The sequence below is a fragment of the Pituophis catenifer genome, unplaced genomic scaffold, assembly GCF_029215685.1.
Source record: "Pituophis catenifer annectens isolate HBS135680 unplaced genomic scaffold, rPitCat1.0.hap2 SCAF_12, whole genome shotgun sequence".
NCBI classification, from domain to species: Eukaryota; Metazoa; Chordata; class Lepidosauria; order Squamata; family Colubridae; genus Pituophis; species Pituophis catenifer.
The window spans coordinates 14693369-14715381 of NW_027256892.1; the positions used below are offsets into that span (position 1 = coordinate 14693369).

General features: G+C 40.6%; 1 protein-coding gene across 1 annotated transcript in view; it reads right to left on the bottom strand.

The window, feature by feature from the left end:
- KIRREL3 (kirre like nephrin family adhesion molecule 3) overlaps positions 1-22013 on the bottom strand; it is a 375859-nt gene that overhangs the window by 187720 nt on the left and 166126 nt on the right. Inside the window, exon 5 of the mRNA XM_070952317.1 lies at positions 4674-4831. Coding sequence (XP_070808418.1) covers positions 4674-4831 — 158 coding nt within the window. The remainder of the gene's footprint in view (positions 1-4673; positions 4832-22013) is intronic.

Sequence of the window (22013 nt, forward strand, 5' to 3'; positions counted from 1 at the left end):
GCAAATGGACTTCTTGTTTTTTTCTTTGAAGGCATTTTGCTTCTCATCCAAGAAGCTTCTTCAGCTCGGACTGGATGGTGGAGAATGGAAGGATCCTGTCAGAGATGAAAAATCTTCTTGGATGAGAAGCAAAACGTCTTCAAAGAAAAAAAAAAAGCAAGTAGTCTAAGTTGCATCCTGAAAAAGCACTTTGGGGACAACCATGACTTGGATGACTGAGAATCTCAATAGACATCTTCAATTTGTGCTCATTGATGGAAGGAGGACTAGGCTTGCCTTAGTCCTTGCATTAGTCTCATTCAGAAGACCATATCTGCGGTTATGGAATAAGGGCAGGGGTGAAATCCAGCAGGTTCTGACAGGTTCTGGAGAACCGGTAGTGGAAATTTTGAGTGGTCCAGAGAACTGGCAAATGCCACCTCTGGCTGGCCCCAGAGTGGGGTGGGAATGGAGATTTTGCAATATCCTTCCCCCAGGAGTGGGGTGGGAATCGAGATTTTGCAATATCTTTCCCCCAGGAGTGGGGAGGGAATGGAGATTTTGCAGTATCCTTCCCCTGCCACACCCACCAAGCCAACCCACCAAGCTACACCATGCCCACTAAGCCACGCCCACAGAACCAGTAGTAAAAAAATTTGGATTTCACCACTGAATAAGGGACAATCTCATCATGGGCCTCCAAGAAGGAACAGAAGCTGCATATATATCAATAAGAATATTAGAAGTTGCCTTTTCACTAAGCCAGACCATTGATCATTCAGCCTAATGCTGCCAATCTCGACTGGCAGCCATCTTCTAATTCCTGAGCTTCATACAAGAGTTTACTGTAGGTGTTAACCATTGAACCTGGGAATGTTTGCATACAAATCAGACATTTTGCCACTAAATTATAAATTGTACACATAGAATCTGTGTATGCAGTAGTTTTCTTTGGATCACTTCCAAACAACATCAGATATGATGTTCACAAAAGCAGAAGCACTTTCTCTGGAGCAAACAAAAGCAACAAGAAAACAAACAAAGAATCACTTCTGAGTATCTGCTATCCAAAGGATTAAGAACATGCAATTCCTGTGCACAGATATGGTGTGAATGTGGGGTTGTCCCAGTTTGGTGTGCAATTGCCATATACAGTGAATTCAAACCCTGCTGGGGAAAAAGAATCTCTCCCATCTGTTTAGATTTCCTAGGTCCTGGATTTGTTCCACACATCCAATTAGAGAAGTGATTGGTTCTTCTCAACAAGAACCAAGAAATTCTCCTAACCATGCTGGGACTTTACTTGGACAATCTCATCATGGGCAATCAAACCTTCTTTGATTCTGGACTTGATCTTCCTTGGTTGTGAGTCCCGAATCACAGGCTTTGTCAGTGGGAAATCCCAGTGTCAAGGTTCCAACTAATGAACCCAAGCAAATCAGAACTCTGAGACTGGGACTTTCCTCAAAGATCTTTACTGAGTACATCATATCGGCAAAGCTTCAAAGGAAAACCAGCTCTAAATCTTTCTCGCTGTTTCAATATAATTAAAATAGGAAATAACCCCATCTCCAAATGTCAAAAGTCACGTTGGCCAATTGAGTTAATTGGTGGGCTCTCCAGGCACTCCTTCCCTGACCTTATCTGTTGCCAGTAGAGATGACCTTGGTTCTCATGAGAAAGCTCTCTGTTGTGTCTAGTAAGGCATCCCAACCTCCTTCCCTCCTCCTTCCCCCTCTGTGTGGCAATTTTGAGGAACAAAAAAATGACTGTGGCCAGGTTCAGTTCAAAGTTGACACTCAGATCATTAAGATTTCCAGGGAAGAAATCACTGGAAATGATTTTGCCAGACGCCTGAAGCCAGCAAGTATGGAACAGACCAGAACAGACCAGTTCTGTCCAACTGGGTGTTTTTCAGATATGGTGAATTAAACTCCAGACTATATTGGACTACAGATTCTCATCAGATTTATAGAATAGAATAGAATATCAGAATTTGAAAGGACCTCAGAGGTCTTCTAGTCCAAGCCCCTGCCCAGACACGAAACCCAACACCACTTCAGACAAATGGTTATCCAACGTCTTTTTAAAAATTTCCAGTGTTAGAGCATCCACAACTTCTGCAGGTAAGTTGTTCCACTTATTAATTGTTCTCACTGTCAGGAAATTTCTCCTTAGTTCTAGGTTGCTTCTCTCCTTGATTAGTTTCCACCCATTGCTTCTTGTCCTGCCCTCGGGTGCTTTGGAGAATAGCTTGACTCCCTCTTCTTTGTGGCAGCCCCTGAGATATTGGAACACCACTATCATGTCTCCCCTAGTCCTTCTTTTCATTAAATTAGACATACCTAGTTCCTGCAACCATTCTTCATATGTTTTAGCCTCTAGTCCCCTAATCATTTTGGTTGCTCTTCTCTGCACTCTTTCTAGAGTCTCCACATCTTTTTTACATTATTTCAGGATAGTCTTTGTATTCACAGCTGAGCCAATTTACTAAGCATTCTTCACCATCATCATGTTTGTTGCTAGGTATCTTAAGCTCCTTCCTTCTGCCTTCTTGCTTTCAATCAGCCACATCAACAATGAGCAATGACACTTAACAGGAAAGTGGCATCTTCTTGCCATCCAAATACAAACATACAACAAAATCACATGAACCTCGATTTCCACTCCTGCAATAATAAAAACTTCAAGGCAGCCCAAGATAAAAGTGGCGCCAAGAGGCACGAAGGTGAGGCTGACATCTCTGAGATGGCAGCTTATAATATGCAGAGGTGAGAGCTATTACTTTCCACAGCCTTTGCTCCCTCAGGTCTCCTGCTTTTTGCCTGCCCGAGAGGCACCTTGGTGGTATTTTCAGCAGCAGAGTTTTCTTTACAGTGGAAATAAAACTCTTAGAAACTAATATAATGCTGCACTCAGGCACCGAGCACTCTTTCGGAAATTATAGCCTAGTGTCATATTCGCAAAATGGTCAGCTGGAGACCAAAGGAAGGTAGGCAGTCTAGCTTATGGCTTCTCCAGCTGCAATGGGAACAATTTGCCTTGAATAAAGTTTGCTTTGTCCAAAATCCTTGGTTTTACAGTTCTGTCTTTGCTTGTCTCCATGTTTGGGTCTCAGTGACTTGGCATCAACCCAGCCTTTGTGGAATGCAGGTGGTGGGTGCCTATTGATCATTTAGATTTCATACACTATAGGACAGGGGTGTCAAACTCAAGGCCCACAGGCTGGATCCAGCCCACAGGGTGCTTAGATCTGGCCGGCGGGGCCACCCTGGAAACAGCAAAGGACTGGCCTGTGGTGCCTCTGAAGAACAAAGGAGAAGGAAGAGGGAAGGAAAAGAAGAAAAGGAAGGAAGGAAGGAAGGAAGGAAGGAAGGAAGGAAGGAAGGAAGGAAGGAGACAATGGATCCCCCAGCCCTACCCGGGCCCCCACAGGTGCTCCCAACACGAGTGATGTCAAGCTGGCCATGCCCACCCCAGCCACGCCCACCCGGCTCCTCAAGGTCAAACAAACCCTGATGCAGCCCTCAATGAAATTGAGTTTGACACCCCTGATATAGGAGCATATATAGATTTCATGCAACATAGTATATGAAACAATAATACATTTATCCATTCTGGTGTTCCTGCTGAGTACCTGCCCTGTATCACTTGAGCTTCTTATACTACGATGTAGAGAAAATAGCATTATTCCAACTGCTTATTCTACTTCTATTGTTCTTCAAAATGAAGATCCCAGAGCATTATAAAACGGCATATAATTCTCCCTCTTTTCTAAAACTAAGCAAGTCTGGATTCAGTGCTGGGATGGAATGACAAATGTGATGCCATGAGTTGTGTGATAGAAAAAATGTGGGCTGAGATCTTCGAAAAGAATGGATCTGAACAAACTCCTTCACTTACAACCAGTGGTGGGATGCTGCTGGTTTAACAACCGGTTCAGTGAGTGTGCGCTTTGTGCATGCACGCACTTGAGGCGCTTGTGCGCAGTGCTGAAAATGGAGCATTTAGAAGTTCAGCTGCTTACCTTCCAAGTCAGCAATGGTAAGTAGAACAGCGAGGGAGGGCGGAATCAACTGTGCTGTGCGATTGAGATGAGCTACAAAGCAGGAAATAAAGGACAGGATGGAGCAAGGGTGGGTGGGCGGGGCCAAATGATTGTCGGCGCTACCGGTTTGCCTGAACCTGTACAAACTGTCTAAATACCATCTCTGCTTACAACCATTCATGTAGTGACTGTTCAAACTTAGATCGGCACTGAAAAAAATGACTGACCACCGGTCCTTACCACTTACCACTGTTACAGCATCCCCACAATCATGTGATCAAATTTGAGTGCTTGGCAAATGGCATGTATTTACAATGGTTGTATCCTGAGGTCATGTGATTGTCATCACTGTGATTGTCATTCAACTGGCTTACAATAAGCAAAGTCAATGGAGGAAGCCAGATTTGCTTAACGATCACATGATTCATTTAATTACTGCAGTGATTCGTTTAAGAACCGTGACAAAATAGGTAGTAAAATCAGGCACATTAGCCATTGCCTAGTTTAGCAATAACAATTCTGGTCCCAACTGGGGTTTTTAGTCGACAACTAGCTGTACTTCATAAGAAGCTCCTTGTGGCAAAAACTCTGCAAACCCAAAGTATCTTTGCTTTCCCCATTCCAGGTGTCTGCCAGGTCTCCTTACTTTGGAATAGGTTGCTCCATTGATGACTTCCCCCCTCCTCATCCAGATGATAGTTGCTGCTGGTTTGGCATTGTCAGCATGACAGGTCAGATTCAGTGGATCTCCAGCTCGCAGGCTGATGATCGGTCCTCCAATGATGATTGGATCATCCGGAGGTACTGTGAAAGAAACAGAGTATGATGAGATTCAGGAGCATCAAAATCAATTATAACAGAATAACAAAGCTGGAAGGGACATTAGAGGTCTTCTAGTCCAACCCACGGCTCAGGCAGCAGACCCTAAACTATTTCAGACAAGAGCCAGTGTCCAGTCTCTTCTTAAAAGCCTCCAGTGATGGGATACCCACAACTATTCTCCAAAGCACCTGAGGGCAGGACAAGAAGCAATGGGTGGAAACTAATCAAGGAGAAAAGCAACCTAGAACTAAGAAGAAATTTCTTGACAGTGAGAACAATTCATCACTGGAACAATTTGAGAAGTTGTGAATGCTCCAACACTGGAAGTTTTTAAAAAGAGATTGGATAACCATTTGTCTGAAATGGTATAGAGTTTCCTGCCTAAGCAGGGGGTTGGACTACAAGATCTCCAAGGTCCTTTCCAACTCTGTTATTCTATTCTAACTTCTGAAGGCAAGCCATTCCACTGGTTAACTGTTCTCGCTGTCATCAAATTTCTCCTTAGTTCTAAGTTGGTCCTCTCCTTGTTTAGTTTCCATCCATTGCTTCTTGTCCTGCCTTCAGTTGCTTTGGAGAATAGGTTGACCCCCCCCCCTTTCGTTTGTGGTGAAAACGATTCACCAATGCAACAATCTGGCTAGGAAACACAAAGGTCCCCACAAACAATATGACCTAATTTTATGCACCAATTCAAGAGACCATTAGGACATTATTTAGACAGACTTGAAAAAAAAAAGTGAATGCAAAAATCCATGCCTGGATTGGCATTGCAAATCAACCAAGTTGTTGCTAGTTCGAGATCTGCTTATTGCAGTAACTGTTCTTTTGTCAATAACAAGGTGCTTCCTAACCCAGCTGCATTGAATTATTGTTCAGAACAGCGTGCATGGTACAAGGAGAATTAGCTATAACCAAATAACATGGCTTATACAAGAGGGCTGAATGCTGATTAGTTAACCTTCTTTGATGGCACACTTGTTCCTACAAAACAGGGTGTTTGGTTAAAGATTGATTAAAGGGATGCTTTTTTTTCTTTCCTCCCAGCTCAATGCCTGTTTAAGTCTGTTGAGCTTATTTTAAAATCTATTCCTGCTTTGTAAATCAGAACCCCCAGTGTAGCCTTTATTCCAGAGAAGAACTGTTCTAGAATATTACTCAGAGAATTCATTGAAATTTCATGTGATTTTTGGATACTACATCATGGAGGTGGAATTATATACAAATTAGCTTGCTTCTTTGCTCCTCTTTCTAATGCTTAGCTGCTCATGTAGGGGTTTCTCTCTCTCTCTTTTTTTGAAATAATTTTTTTTTATTTTAAGACAAAGCATAAAAACATAAATCCATCATCCATACAATTGCAAACGGTGTGTCAATTGGTTACAAGTCTTTTGTACTTCCTCACCATATCATTACTTACTAATTATTTAATTTCTCATTTTACCAATCTAATAAGTATCTTTGTAGTATAATCCTAATTAATCTCTTTTCATTAAAAATATTTTCAATTATTTATATTATAACACTCATTTCTTTGTCCTCAATCAACAATAGTCATACCACTTTATATTATATTTTGTATATTTCTACCATTCTTATGTTCTAATAGTCTCATCCCTATTTCATTTCCATGTTTTATTATCTAGCCATTGATAAAATAAATCCCATATCTTATAATTTTGTTTGTCTTCGTGTTCTCTAATTTCAAATATCAATTTGTTCATTTCAGCACATTCCATAATTTTCTTAATAACTTCACCCTGTGTTGGTATTTTCTCATTTTTCCAATTTTTAGCAAACACAATTCTAGCCGCTGTTAACACATTAACAATTAAGTATCTCAATTCTCTATTGTATATTTCTGGTACAATCCCTAATAAAAAGATCTCTGGTTTAAAGTCTATGTGCTTTTTTGTCATTTTTTTCCAACCATGTGTGGATTTTAGTCCAGTATCTTTTGGCTTCTACACACATCCACCACATGTGGTAGTATGAGCCCGGGTTTCTCTTTAGAGCGAACCAATAGGATCAATCTGAATTTTTGTTTCCGTGAAAGCAAAATAAAATGCAGTCATAACTATTTTATGGGAATGTCATTAAATATTATAATAAGGTAAGTGGAGAGGTCACATTCACAAAAAAGGATTTATTTCTGCTTCTTATATGCCGTGCAAAAAGTACTTTGCAGATTTGAGTGGTAAGTCAGATGGCTGCTTTGCTTAACTGTATCTGTAACCCTCCAATCAAACTCAACCACATTTGGTGGGACTGCTTACCATCTTCTGGAGTTTGAGAATATAGGGCACTTTTAGCAGAGTGGTGATAGGTAGACTGTCAGGGGGAAAATAACCAGAAGTATTTGTTGAGTTCAAAGCATGGAAGAGTTTATTATTGCTACTTCTAATACAAGAATCTTGTCAGCTAAATTATCAAAGCTAAATTGATGCCATATAAGGGGCAATGAAATTCATTGGGGAAGAACTAGACTTAGGTTTTTGTGACAATGCAATGATTCTAAATTGATGACACATTTAACCCTGCCTTCCAGCTCAGTCTCTTCTTCTCCTACATAGACAAGGCTATCCTTGTCTCTAAACAATTCTTTATGAATTGTATCCTGACTTTTTATGTACACTGAGAGCATATGCACCAAAGACAAATTATTTGTGTGTCCAATCACACTTGGTCAATAAAGAATCCTATTCTGTTCTGTTCTGTTCTGTTCTGTTCTGTTCTGTTCTGTTCTGTTCTATTCTATTCTATTCTATTCTATTCTATTCTATTCTATTCTATTCTATTCTATTCTATTCAACACAACAAGGAAGTTGATTCAAGGACTAGAGTTTAGACCATTGTTTCTCAATCTTAGTGACTTGAATAGATGTGGGCTTCAGCTCCCAGAATTTCCCAGACAGGGAATGAATGAATGAATGAATGAATGAATCAATGAATGTGTGTGTGTGTGTATGTGTATGTGTATGTGTATGTGTATGTGTATGTGTATGTGTATGTGTATGTGTATGTGTGTGTGTATGTGTATGTATGTATGCTTATATGTATGTATGCATGTATGTATCCTCTTATTCTAGGCTTAAATATATAAATATACAGTGTACATTTCTAATAAGAGCAAAATACACAATATTTCTATAATCGTAACAAATCAAATAGTCAAATCCTGATCCCTGAATAGTGAAACTTCATTTTTATCTTTCTCAAGGAAGAAGTCCAAAAGTGGTCTTCGAACAGAAACAAATCTAGATTGGCTTTCGCCCTTTCCTCAGAGAAAGCTAGTTTTGCTATCTCTGCCAATTCCATTAATTTCAAAAACTGTTCTTCAGTGGTGGGAATTCGTTAATATTTTCCTTTCTATAGAACACTGGTCATTTGTCAGCTGTCAGTGAATATTGTAAAGCGCAAAATAACTTTCCCTGTATTTTTTTTTAAAAATACAAATATGTATTTTTTAAAAAGGTGGAGGTCTTCAGAGGGACAGGCTTTTTTCAGTGCTATGGGTTGGAATCAATTATATTTAAGAATAATGAAATTTCAAAGATCCCCCGTTAGGTATGCCGAATCAAAAGCTTTTCTCTCTCTTTTTTTTTCATGGTTGTTTGTGAGATTTTATTCAACGCATCAAGTTCTTCTAAAGCCATTCTGTTAATGCTTGTATGCTAGACCTTGGTGGCATCTCTAGGTGGCAGACAGACCACTTAGGTTCTGATGTGTGTTTGTGTGTTTGTTTCCTCCAGTATTCCACTTTCATTGTCTGAAATGGGTTTAGACACTGGATATGAAAGCAATAACATATTTCCTTCAGTTTATTTATTTACTGCATTGCTGATGGAGCTCTCCTGCTGGGAGATATGCACATCTTATGTTATGAAAACTGGAGGCAGCTGCCTTCAGTCAGCCGACAATGCAAAGCAACAGATTTGGTCTAAACAAAATATGGAGGGAATAGGATAAATACAACCAATTTGATAGATAAATCAGACCACTAACGGATGGCTGTCATATCAGAATTCTCCCATAGCCCAGGTTTCCTGGATGTTTCAACGGACCCACAGCATAAGAGACAGGAATGAGTTTTTATAGATTTTTTTTTTTTAAAAAATGTATTTGGTTGCCAGGTGTCCACTATTTGAGCGGACAGTCCGCTTTTTTCACATTATGTTCACTATTTTTTTTCACAAAATAGTGGACATTTTTTTTATTCAAAAGCTTTATGATGAAATGGTACGTAATCTAAAGCTGTACAGTCTAAGAGAATAAGGATAGGAGAATCGTGTTTTGTCTTTTTTTTCATAAGTTAGAATGAGACAAAGATCGAATATCCATTGAACTCGATTTTCCGAAAAAATTAATGATGAGATTAAAATAAAAATATATTATAAAATTATGTACAGTTCACATTTTTAAAATGTATTGTAGCTTGTGTCGACTGAAATGGCGAGTTAAAATGTTTGTAAGAAAATATATAATTTAATTGTAATTTTTTTTACTACTTAACCCCCCCCCCCGCTTGTCCGCTATTTTTTGGAAGCAGACCTGGCAACCCTAATTTCTGCTAATGATTAGTTCTGTAGTTTTCAAAAGGGATTAAGATAAATTTATTAGTGACTTAGTTTTGATGACTTTCAGCTACATTCTGAACCGAAGATTACAGCTTGGGCTAGGAAGAGTGATATTCTTTCATGATCTGCTTATGAGGTAGAAATAGATTAGATGTCACTGGGTGACACAGAATTGTTCTTTTTCTTCCTATCCTTTTCCTGCTAATGCAGGGTCCGCTGTCTTCAGACTAACCAAGAAGGTTGATCCGTTGGTTGTGACAGGAACTGACCAACTAGCTTGTCGCCTAAGCTGGATGGCATGGGCTGAGACAGAGTAAGGGGTCCAATATCACCCCAGCCAGCTTTCCTGCCTAAAGTGGGGCTAGAACTTGCAGTCTCCTTATGATTGGCCCCAAGTCACCCAATAGGCTCTCATGCTTAATGCAGGACTCACAGTCTCCTGGTGACTGGGCCCAAGTCACCCAGCAGCTAGGTTGGGACTAGAATTCACAATCTATTAGTTTTTAGCCTGGTGGCTTAACTGACTTTTCCCGTGTGATACAGAATACTGGGGGGGGGGGGGGGGGGAATCCACATTTGGATAGATCCAAGCCAGCCTTTTTGTGGTTTGGGTTCTTGTCCTCTGGTCTACTCATTGATAAGGAAGCCTCTGACAGCCCCAGTTCCCAACTCACACAGTCTCAGGGGTTCATATTTCTTGTAAATACATAAAGCATTACAAACCCTCCCCCCCACCCCCAAGAATTCCTTCAAATAGCACAGTCAGATGGTTCCCACCAATCTACCTCAGAATAAAACTGTTCTAGGAACAAAAAGAAAGATTGGCCTCTTTGGCTGAAACCTGAGAGATGCAGAAAACATGAAGGAAATGAGAAGCATTGCCTGGTTTAAAAAAACAACAACAACCTATGCTAAGTGTACAATTCAAGCCCGATCTGGTTAGAGCTGAGAGAATTCTTGCCTTAAACCCCAAGGGATATTGCCAGTTGGTGTTGACAATATTGACTTAGATGAACCAATAGTCTAATTTAAAATAAACAATCCAGAGTGCTATTCCATCTTATCTCAGTGCCTATAAATCACTCTTCAAACAAAAGAGCTGAAGGGGAAAGAAAAAGTCTATTCCAAATCAAATTCAGCACTAAGAATAGTTAGTAGATTTGTTCATTAGTACAAAGAGGTGGTATGCTGAAATCCAAAAGACAACTTAAGAGTCACAATAACAAGAAGGAAGCAGCAAAATCATAGTCAGGTATGGTTATGATCAACACATCATCAGCCAAAAGGTACTGGAAACACCGAAAGAATGCCAGGTGGAGGCTTTGTTGTTAGTTGCGAAGTCATGTCCGACCAATTGCGACCCCATGGACAATGTTCCTCCAGGCCTTCCTGTCCTCTACCATCCTCTGGAGTCCATTTAAGCTCACGCCTACTGCTTCAGGGATTCCATCCAGCCACCGCATTCTCTGCCGTCCCCTTCTTCTTTTGCCCTCAATATTCCCCAGCATTAAGCTCTTCTCCAGTGAGTCCTTTCTTCTCATTAAGTGGCCAAAGTATTTCAGTTTCATTTTCATGATCTGACCTTCTAAGGAGCAGTCAGGGTGGAGGCTTAAAATAGTGTAATGGGGCAGGCATTGGGTATATCTACTTTAATGAAAAGAAGGACTAGGGGTGACAAGATAGCAGTCTTCCAATATCTCACAGGCTGCCACATAGAAGAGGGGGTCAACCTATTCTCCAAAGCACCTGAAGGCCAGAGAAGAAGCAATGGATGGAAACTAATCAAGGAGAGAACCAATCTAGAACTAAGGAGAAATTTCCTGATAGTGAGAACAATTAATCAGTGAAGTGACTTGCCTCTAAAAGTTGTGAGTGCTCCAACACTGGAGGTTTTTAAGAAGAGATTGGACAACCATTTGTCTGAAATGGTATAGGGTTTCCTGCTTGAGCAGGGGGTTGGATTAGAAGACCTCCAGAGTTCCCTCCAACTCTGTTATTCTGTTAAGAAGGTGACCTTACTCTGAGCCCAGCTTCTGATAGCTACCCAAGGATTCTTATTTTTTGCAGGATCCTTATTTTTATTTATTATTTATCTAGGTGGCTTACAACAGAGTAAAAACAACAAGGTAAAAGATTAAAACATTAATATTCTAAGTATTAACATTACAACTAATGAATATGACAAGGAAGACAGCAAGGTACACACAAGGAGGTAAAGTCTTCTCTCAATCCATCAATCACCTCCAGTATGACCTGTCCCCGTCGATGGCCTGCCCCTGGCCAAATGGCAGAGCCAGGTTTCAAGGCCCCTTACAGGAAGGAGGCCAAGAGGCTGGGTGTGGATGTCACCTCAATGTTCCAGATGTTAATCTTGAAAAATTTTTGCCTCAGGCTTCCGCTGTGTTCACCCCAGCTTCAGGGTTGCTCTCATCAAGGATTCCTCAGAGCTAAGCTTGACAGGCAGAGATGATCACTGATAGGAAAGGAATTCTTGAAATGGATAAACCAATTGTGATTCAGAAAGGAGATCCTTTTCAAAGCCCCCTATTTTCCCTCTTATTGGAGGAAAATTATTTTTTTATCTGCCAAGTCCTTCTTGAAACCTTCAACTCAAGAGAGAATTCTCAGGTATCTCCTTATTATCAAGGAAAGATTTGAGAGCGTTTTTATACTTCAGTGGTATCAGATAGCTCACTCTGGGCTGAGAATTTTCCTCATGCAAATTGACACCTTGCAAAAGACTTGATTTGGGGGTATATGTGTGAGCATGTGTGTTTGCCTTTTACAAGTGGATATGCCCATCATTGCAGGCCTGCACAATTTCTATAGCACCCCAGAGTCACTAAATTCTTTCAGTGTAACATAACTGCATATTTTAAAATTTATTATCCGCATAGGCTCAAAGAAGGCAGCTATAGGATAAAAATAATCTGAATTCATAAAATTAGTGATGGGTATATTCCCTGTGGTTTCTCTTAAACCATTACTTTTGAAAAATGGGGGAACTACACACACACACACACACACACACACACACACACACACAAACACTGCTCAATTCGTCTCCAAGTTTTCTCAAGAAAGACTAAAGAAAAAAAGAACACTGATGTTATACTATATTTGCTGTTGCTCTACCCCATTTACTCCTAATATATTCTAGTTTATGTCAGTGCTGAATGCTTACATATCCTTTCATTTGGTATTCACTCTCCATTCTATTTTATTTTTTTGTTAAAAATAAAAAATCCACTGTCTTTTTCCAACATTAAACATTAAAAAAAAAAAAAAAATCCACCCTGGCTGGATGTTGAAAAGAAAAACAAAAAAAACAACAACCACCTGATAAATTTTCCTCCCTTTACATAATAGGTCTGTAAATAGCTATAAACGTTCTCATCTTGATTTAAAAATTGCCCATAAACAGATTGTATAAAAGCATCCTTGATGCAAAAAAAATCCAGAGTGATTCCTTTTCTTATCAACATATCCATAAATACAGTATATGCTATAAAATAATACTGCAGAAATCCTCATTCTCCAATAAGCTGCCAAAGAACTTCTTCTCACTTTAGAGCAATTAAAGTGTCTCACCAAACTTCTGTTCCACAAAAAGGAGGAATAATTCCGAGAAACCATTTTGTAGAGAACTTTACTTTGGACGAGGATAATTGGGGCAAGTAATAGCAAGAGCACTTAGAGGTATATATTGCTCCTGCTCCATAGTGTTTTACAGCTTACCTTCGCTACCAGTTCACGCGTGCAACTCCTCCGCACATGCACAGGACCTTCCATGCATGCGCACAGCGTCAAAAACGGGATGTGATGACATCTGGCTGGGTGGGCAGAGCCTCCCACCGCCACTACTGGTTTGCCTGAACCAGATAGAACTGGCTGAATACCACCACTGCTTTACAGTGAGTTAGCCTGCAACACTGCATTCTAACCACTGTGCCACCACAGCTCATTGGCTAGAATGTAGAAAATTCCCTTAGTGAATCTCAGAAGAATTGCTTATTCCTTAATGGGGGGGGGGAATGATTTTCGGGAATGAGGACTAGGATGCCAAGGAAACAGTGGAGATAAATGCAAACTATCCTTAAAAAAAAAGTGTTGATCCAACCGACAGACCTCCTTCAAGTCTTTAAATGTAACTACTTAGATGCTGCTAGCATTTTCACTGACAGCAAAAATCTTCTTCCCTGAAAGCAACAATAATTGCTGTATGAATAATAATCAATATTTAGTTTCCTCTTAAGAGGATTTCTAAAAAGCTTTGCACATGTTATTGCACAAATGTGGCAAGAGGGTGAGACAGACCCATTTTATGAGTCACAGGAGACGGTGACGGCAGAAGGACGCAGCCACGGCAAGAAAGTAATTGCACAAAAGCACTGAGCAATTCTGGGGCAGAGCCAGGCTCAGCGGAAACGTCTTTTATTCCGTTCTTGGATAATAAATTTGAACACAGAGGCAAAAGATTAATAGCAATAGCACTTATATACTACTTCATAGTGCTTTACAGCACTAAGTGGTTTACAGAGCCAGCATCTTGCCCCCAACAATCTGGGTCCTCATTTTACCGACCTCAGAAAGGTGGAAGGCTGAGTCAACTTTGAGCCGGTCAGGATCGAACTGCTGGCAGTCAGCAGAGTTAGCCTGCAATATGGCATCGACATTCCAACTTCTGCACCACAAGGGTTCCTAATTAAGCATAACTCCTAAGCACTCAAAAGTATAAAGCCAGCCACTGACACTGGAGTTTACTGGTGGAAGTTGCGGTGATAGTAAGTAGTTGAAATCAGTAGTGGTACTCAGCTGCGTCTATCCGGTTTGGGAAAAACCGGTAGCGGTGGCTGGGGGAGGCTCCGCCCACCTGCCTGGACATCATCACGCCCCATTTTTGACTCTCTGCGCATGCGCAGAAGGCTTGCGCTCACATTTGCGAACCGGTAGCGAAGGTAAGTGAATACCACCCCTGGCTGAAATGACTTCACAAGGGAGTGGTATTAAATTATATAAAAATGGAGGCCTAGTTATGGAAATCAGCTATGGTGGCTCAATGGATCATCTGAAAAAAGTACCGTAGTTTGTCCCTGTGCAAAAGAATCAAAAGACACAAATCAGGTATTATAAACAGCAACATCAAAAAGCTGGGGTGGAAATGCTTCCATTCCTCAAGATAGTCCCAAAGGTGCTTTTCCAAAAGGCAAATGGACTTTTTTTGGTTTTTTCCTTGAAAATGTTTCACTTCTCATCCAAGAAGCTTCTTCAGTTCTGACAAGCGAAACATTTTCAAAGAAAAAAACCAAGAAAGTCCAGTTGTCATTTGGAAAAGCACCTGGATGATTGAGAATCCACATAGACGTTCCTCAAAGATACTCTCTTACTAAACTCAAAGGAGCTGATTTTGAAAAATATCTTTTTCCAAAGGCCCATTTCAATGTGGACTACAAAGCTAGAATTCATTAGAAGATTTAAATAGTGATTAAATAGTGATTATGGTGGTGGTTGTTTTTTCTTTAACCATACTACACATGTTCATTATTTTGTCAATATAAGTTATATATGTGTATGTGTATAGATGGATGGATGGATGGATAGGTAGATAGATAGGTAGATAGGTAGATAGGTAGATAGGTAGATAGGTAGATAGATAGATAGATAGATAGATAGATAGATAGATAGATAGATAGATAGATAGATGATAGATAGACAGACAGACAGACAGACAGACAGACAGACCGAGACACATAGTGATGGAGATGGAGAGGGAGAGGGAAAGGGAGGGAGTGAGGGAGAGTGAGGGAGGAGTTTCCTCTCTCAGGATAGCATTCCATAGGTTTGAGTCTGAGAAAACTTACAGAATAATAAACTGCTCAACCAATAGGGTACAAAAGACTTATTATTATTATCCTTTCTTTAGAGGCACTGTAGTTTTGAATGTCATGTAAATAGGATTAATATCAACTGAAATGTCTATGTATGATTAGCAATGGATCTTCAGTGTTTAACTAAATCGATTTGAGGGCTCTTTTTTATGATTATGTACAGTAAAGGGGGGGCATACTCATCTTTTTCAACTTTATATAACCCCAGTAATATTGGGACTGCAGCGTTCATAAATCTGAGTACTATAGCCAAAGAGGAGTTATGGGAACCAATATCTTAGAGATCCAGGGCATATTAGGATGAAGAAAATCCATGTCTATTGTCCTCTCAAAGCATGGCAGATAGCGGATCATCTTCTCTACAGAATTTCACTGGCATGTTTTCTTGGGTTACCATAGGTCAACCTGACTTTGAGAGATTTTAAAAAAGATACGTACTTTTAATCAGTATGGAAAAACTTGAACTGGTAGAACAAATTGGGATGGTTTCACACAATCCATCCCCACAATGCAGCTTGGACATATAATCCAAAAAGACTTCAGATTAAATTGTTTTAATGTGAAAGAATGTGAATTACTGTGTAGTGATGACTCTCTATTCCATCCAAAGCATTCCTGCCTTCCCTGTTGCACACATGTCATCAGGATTAATGATATGGATTTTTTTAAAAAAGTAGCTTCCCAGCTGAACACCACAATAGGAATTCATAACATTAAAAAAAAAAAAGCTTTGTGCCTCGAGGAATGATTATACTCTTTCTCCTACATGCTGATCCAGCCTAGCTTCTTGTTTAAGATTTCTTTTGATGCCTACTGTACGTCAAGTCTATTGGATTACCTAGGAATTAGGAGGAACTGGTAAGTAAGAGAGAGAATGAGTTCTGATTACATCTTTCCAAATAAGTAGTTATCATCCCCTAGTTATTCATGTAGCAATGAATTATTGATTGGCTCCCAGCTCATTAAAGAGTAGAACTTGATAGGTGGAGGAGAAGATTGTGATGAATAGAAATCAGTATCCGCTCTTAACATATGTAACATGGCAAAATGATGGCAACTCATTATGTCCCCATTCAAAGACCATAAGGAGAAGGAGAGACGGGGAGAAGGAACATGTGAGAGAAGACTAGCAAACTGCTATCCGTTATCCACTCAATATGAATTGTAATTGTGATGTATTTTTTTAATTTTGATTTTTCCTCCCTTTGCATTTTTAAAGAAGCTGTTGGTTAATATGGGAATATGCCCGTGGCTTGGCATCAGATTGGAAGGAACTGTCAAATAGAATATCATTTGTCCTAGGTCTCATGCTGTTCAACATATTTTAAATGACTCGGATGAAGGGTTAGAAAATAGGATAATCAAATATGTGCGCAACACAAAAATAGCAAAAAATAAAGATTCATGAAGGTGTTGACAACCAGAAAACAACATGCAGAAACCAACAAGATAAATTTCAAAATGCAGCGTCCTACGTTTGGGATATAGGCATGAATTTAGGATGGCAGAAACCATGCTGGCTTGTGGTATGTGCAAAAATAATGGGTGTTTTGCTAAACAGCTGACAGCAGGAAGCAGATATAAAACAAAGACACAAATATAATCCTAGGTTACATCAGAAGAAGTTGTATAATCAATATCAACATAAGTCATTGTTGTTTTCTATTTTCCATTGAGCTACATCACTCCCTAGACTACCGCATTCAGTTCAGACCAGAACAACCAGGGGTGGGATTCAAAAGTTTTAGCAAGGGGTTCTCTGCCCAGCTGCTGGGTGGGCGTGGCCATGCTAGGCGTGGCCTAGTCAGCCTCATGCACCACAGTGGGTGGGGGGCATTTTTGCCCTCCCCGGACTCTGAAGGTTTTCCTTGAGCCTCCGGGATGGCAAAAATGGCCTCCCCGGCTCCAGAGGCTCTCTGGAGGCTGAAAACAGGCCCATTTCTGACCTTCCCGAACTTCTGTTAGGCCCATTTTTCGCCCTCCCTGAGCCGCTGCACATGTCCTGCACTTACCTCCATACAAAATGGGCTGTGTGGGGACTCCTGGGAGGGGCGGGATGGGTTGGGCAGGGCCAGAGGTGAAATGCTTCCAGTTCGGACTGGATCACCCGATCCAGTAGCGAGTGGGGCGGGTGGTTCGGAGAAGCAGTAGCAAAAATCCCTGGCCAACCCCATGCCCAGCTGAGCCATGCAATCATCAGAGGCTTTTTTTTTTAATTTTTAAAAGCATTTTTTTCTACAACCTCTTTGGCCGAAAAAAATGCTTTTAAAAGTTAGGAAAAAAAAGCCTCTGATGATCGTGCGGCACAGCTGGGATCGATAGAGGCTTTTAAAAGCATTTTTTTTACAACCTCTTCAGCCGAAGAGGTTGTAGAAAAAATGGTTTTAAAAGTAAAAAAAAAGTTGGTCACGCCCACTCAGTCATATTACCTTCCCCCCACCAAGCCACGCCCACAGAACCGGTAGTCACAAATTTTACATTTCACCACTGCTATATTCTATATAATATATTCCAGTGGTGGGTTGCCCCCGGTTCGGACTGGTTCGCAAGGACCAGTAGTAAAACCGATGGGAGGCTCCGCCCACTGACCTGGACGTCATCATAAGTGATAAGCGCGTGTGAAGAAGCTTCTGCGCATGCACGCACGGGCACAATGCGAACCGGTAGTAAAGGTCAGTAGAACCCACCCTTCCTATATTCTCTTCCATTACAATTATTGCTGTTGTTTAAAAAGGATATGAAGGGAGAATTTTTTTCTCACTTCTATAGGGTTAGGAGCAGAACAGATTTCTAGCAGTCAAAGATGAAAAACAAACTGCTCATCACAGTTATACAGAGAGAGAGAGAGAGAGAGAGAAGGAGATGCCCACTAGAGTAGGAATTGAATTAAACTGTGTCTGCTGCCCTTCAAAATTAGATTTTCCCAAGGCAATTTGCTTAAAATCACATAAAATTCTAAATAAATTAGAATATGAAATAAAACACAATAATTAAAATCTAGTACAGTATATTAAAGCAAGAAAAGCAACAGCCTCGACTTGCTGATTAAAATGATTAATATCCATCAAAACTAAAACTCTTCTTGCTAGATGAAGGAAAACATCAGGTGGAGAGGAAGTTCCGATAATGACTGGTTTCCAGATTGATAGAAGTTTTGGGAGATGATTATGCAGTCATCCACCTACAAGCTTCTCCATGATCAGTGAAAAGACCTGCTCTTTGCTGCATAGTAAAAAGGTTATTTCTTGATATCCACCCAATGCATTTTGTCAAAGAGATGTCCATGAGAATGTTGCTTAGAAAGAGAATTAGACAACAGAATCAGAGAGTTGTAGACATACTGGGACTGAGAAGGCTTGCTCTTGGATAGCATCTTGCAATGCCTCTGTGGGGGGGAGGGGGGCATGGAACAGAGCTCCTGAAGATTATCAGACTATGAGTGAGAAGAGGTGGAGGCTCAGTGGCTCAATGGCTTAATGATGCTGGACATGGTCTCTGCTCCAGTGGTGGGATTCAATTTTTTTTACTACTGGTTCTGTGGGTGTGGCTTGGTAGGCATAGCTTGGTGGGCATGGCAGGGGAAGGATACTATAAAATCTCCATTCCCACCCCACTCCAGAGGAAGGATACTGCAAAATCCCCATTTCCTCCCGATCAGCTGGGACTCGGGAGGCTGAGAGTAGATGTGGGCAGGGCCAGTCAGAGGTGATATTTACCACTTCTCCGAACTACTCAAAATTTCTGCTACCGGTTCTCCAGAACTGGTCAATGTGCTGAATACCACCTCTGCTCTGCTCTAGTGGTTCAAGTACTAGCACTGTGTGGTGTGGTGAGCTCCCGTCACTCGCCTCAGCTTCTGTCCACCTAACAATTCAAAAGCATGTTCTATGCAAGTAGATAAATAGGTACCACTTTGATGAGGAGATGAATTGGTGCTCTATGCAGTCAGTCAGATTTCTGCTGGTTCTGAACCTTCCCGGATCGAATGTCTGTTTACATGGTGGCTCTGGGGAAGGAAGAGGGCCTAGAATGGAAAAGACAGTCTTTCTTTCTGGTCTGAAGCCAATTTGCTCTTCTGTGACACACCTTGGGAAGTGTGAGAGCATTTCCTACTATAGAGCTGGTACCTTGGCAGCCAAACGACTACTCTGTAATAGCACTGTGATCTCCTGGCTAATGTAACAACAGCAAGAACAACAATAGAGAAGAGATAGTTTAGATATTGTGATACTAAATGATAAACTGTGACGGTCCTATTGTCAGAGCCTTCTTCTTGGCAGGGCAAATTTATCTATCTTCCTCTTTGGAACGTACTCAGGAGTTTAGCAGCAAAATATTCCAGGAGGTGGAATATAGATAGATAAGTTGCCTTGGTTGCAGATGAGAAGACATTATACAGATGAAAAACAGCTACTGCTGACTCTAGAAACCTAGCCAGAGTTTAATTCCTATGTCACTTTCTGCACTTTATGTAGCAACAGATTTTTTTTTTCTGTTTCTTTGTCTTCGATGCTAAGGGTCCTTGAACCCATTTTTTCTAATGATGCTGTCTGATCTCAGATTCACTTTTAGTCTTGTTAGCTTCAGCCTTCACAGTTTATAGGTGAATGTCAGCTTCTTGAACTCAGATCATAAACGAACTTGCAGCATTTTTCTGCATGCAAATCATATTTTCTGTCCCTGAAGAGAAGGAAAATTAGGGCAAAATAATAATATTTTGTGTTGGGGCTAGATGTTCCAAGGAAAGTAGTGAGGAAGAAAACTCAAAAAAAAAAAAAAAAAAAAAAAGGAAGATGAGGAATTGTGTTATCTGCCACTTCACCATCAGTGGAATCTTACTGGGTTGTTTTCAGTCGGCATATTTTTATTTTATTTATGCTTAGATTTTGAATTTTCCAAAGGAAATGTGCAGAAGGTTCTCTCTTCTCCTAAGAATGAATTTCAAATTTATGTAGGCTTCTATTTATTCAGCAAGTGAAGGTCAGTGGTGGGATCCTTCCAGTTTAACAACTGGTTCGGTGATCTTGCGCTTTGCGTGCATACACAGTTCAATGAAAAATCACCTTCTGCATTAGTGCTAGGGAATTAAAACAGCTGAGGCACACCAATACGCTCAACTGCGAAGATAAAGGTAAGTAAAGTGCAGGGGCGGGCAGGCGGGCTCAGCTGATCGTCGGAGTGAACTGGTTCGCTCCCAGCAGATCATCGGAGCTACCGGATCACCCGAACCGATTCAAACTGGTAGAATCCCACCTTTGGTGAAGGTGATATACTGTAAAAAAAGAACAGAGAAAAATCTAGCTGTTAGCTAAGGCTGCTGGAATTTGGGGGCTGGGATATCTCTCTTGGTTTAGAATCAATTTATCTAAGCATCCTTAGCGATGGCAAGTTTGCTTCTTGGTAAAAATCAAGACTGTGTTTTGGAAAAGTCCACCTTGTCACTGCTTCTGAGTCTAATTCCATAGTTCATGGCCAGCTTCAAGAGGCATGTGATTGGCACCTTTGTGTGCTTACCCTGGTATTACTAATTAACCATTATTATTTTATCGTTCTCTGTAGTGAAACATCCAGCTGGACATCACTGCCACTGGAGACATCTTTAATTATTATCAGCATTTCTCTGACTTGAAGAGCTTCCCTTGAGACAACTGAAAAGAGAGAAGGGTAGGAGGTAGTGGAAAGAAAGTGGTTGACTCTACAACAAACTTCTACCTCTAATTAATTCCAATTGCTGTCGTCTGTATCACATTAGCTATCAATTTGTGCAACATGCCTTTCCTTTTTGGAAAAGTATTAATGAAACCAGTCCAGATGCTCGTTAATTGAAAGTTGCCACATAGCTGCCAGAGTGGAAATTCAGTTATTGAATCCACCAACTTATTATTATTATTTTTTTCTCAGTTCAGGGGGAAGGGGAAAATCTTGAAGAATCTAACAGCACCTTTCTGGGGCAGGAAATTTTATTTAAAGACATCGTCATTTGTGAGCCACTCTATGGAAGTGAACTGCAGCCCATGAAAGCTGATAGCTTAGTATAAAAGGTGTGAGTTGCCACCAGACTCCTGATCTTGATCCATGGTGGCACAGTTGTTAGAACATAGTATTGCAGGCTAAATCTGCCTACTGCCAGGAGTTTGATCCTGACCGGCTCAAGGTTGACTCAGCCTTCCACCCTTCCGAGATTGGTAAAATGAGGACCCAGATTGTTGGGGACAAGATGCTGACTCTGTAAACTGCTTAGAGAAGGCTGTAAAAGCACTGTAAAGCAGTGTATAAGTCTAAGGGTTATTGCTATTTTGCTACCATAGAATAACACAGCTTTTCTCCTACAATATCAGAGAAACAAGGAGGCTTCGAGAGGCTGACTGGAATCAAAATATGCTTGACATAGTCAACAACAATCTTTCCCAATTAACATAATAACATAACATAATAGCCTTTATTGTCACTGCACGACATATGTACAATGAGATTGGTGGAACTCCCTCAGAGCACCCCCCAACACAATACAACTCACAGTGAAGACAGAAAATCCTTAACCCAATAAATCATATTAACAAACATCCAGTCCTATTGCACCAGTGTGAACATGTTACACGTTGCACCAGCCCTGCAAGTCCATCATACTACGTAGTTATGATCTTATTTCGCATTCAGGAGTCTGACAGCCCACAGACCAATTGAGGGTCATCTAAATAGATT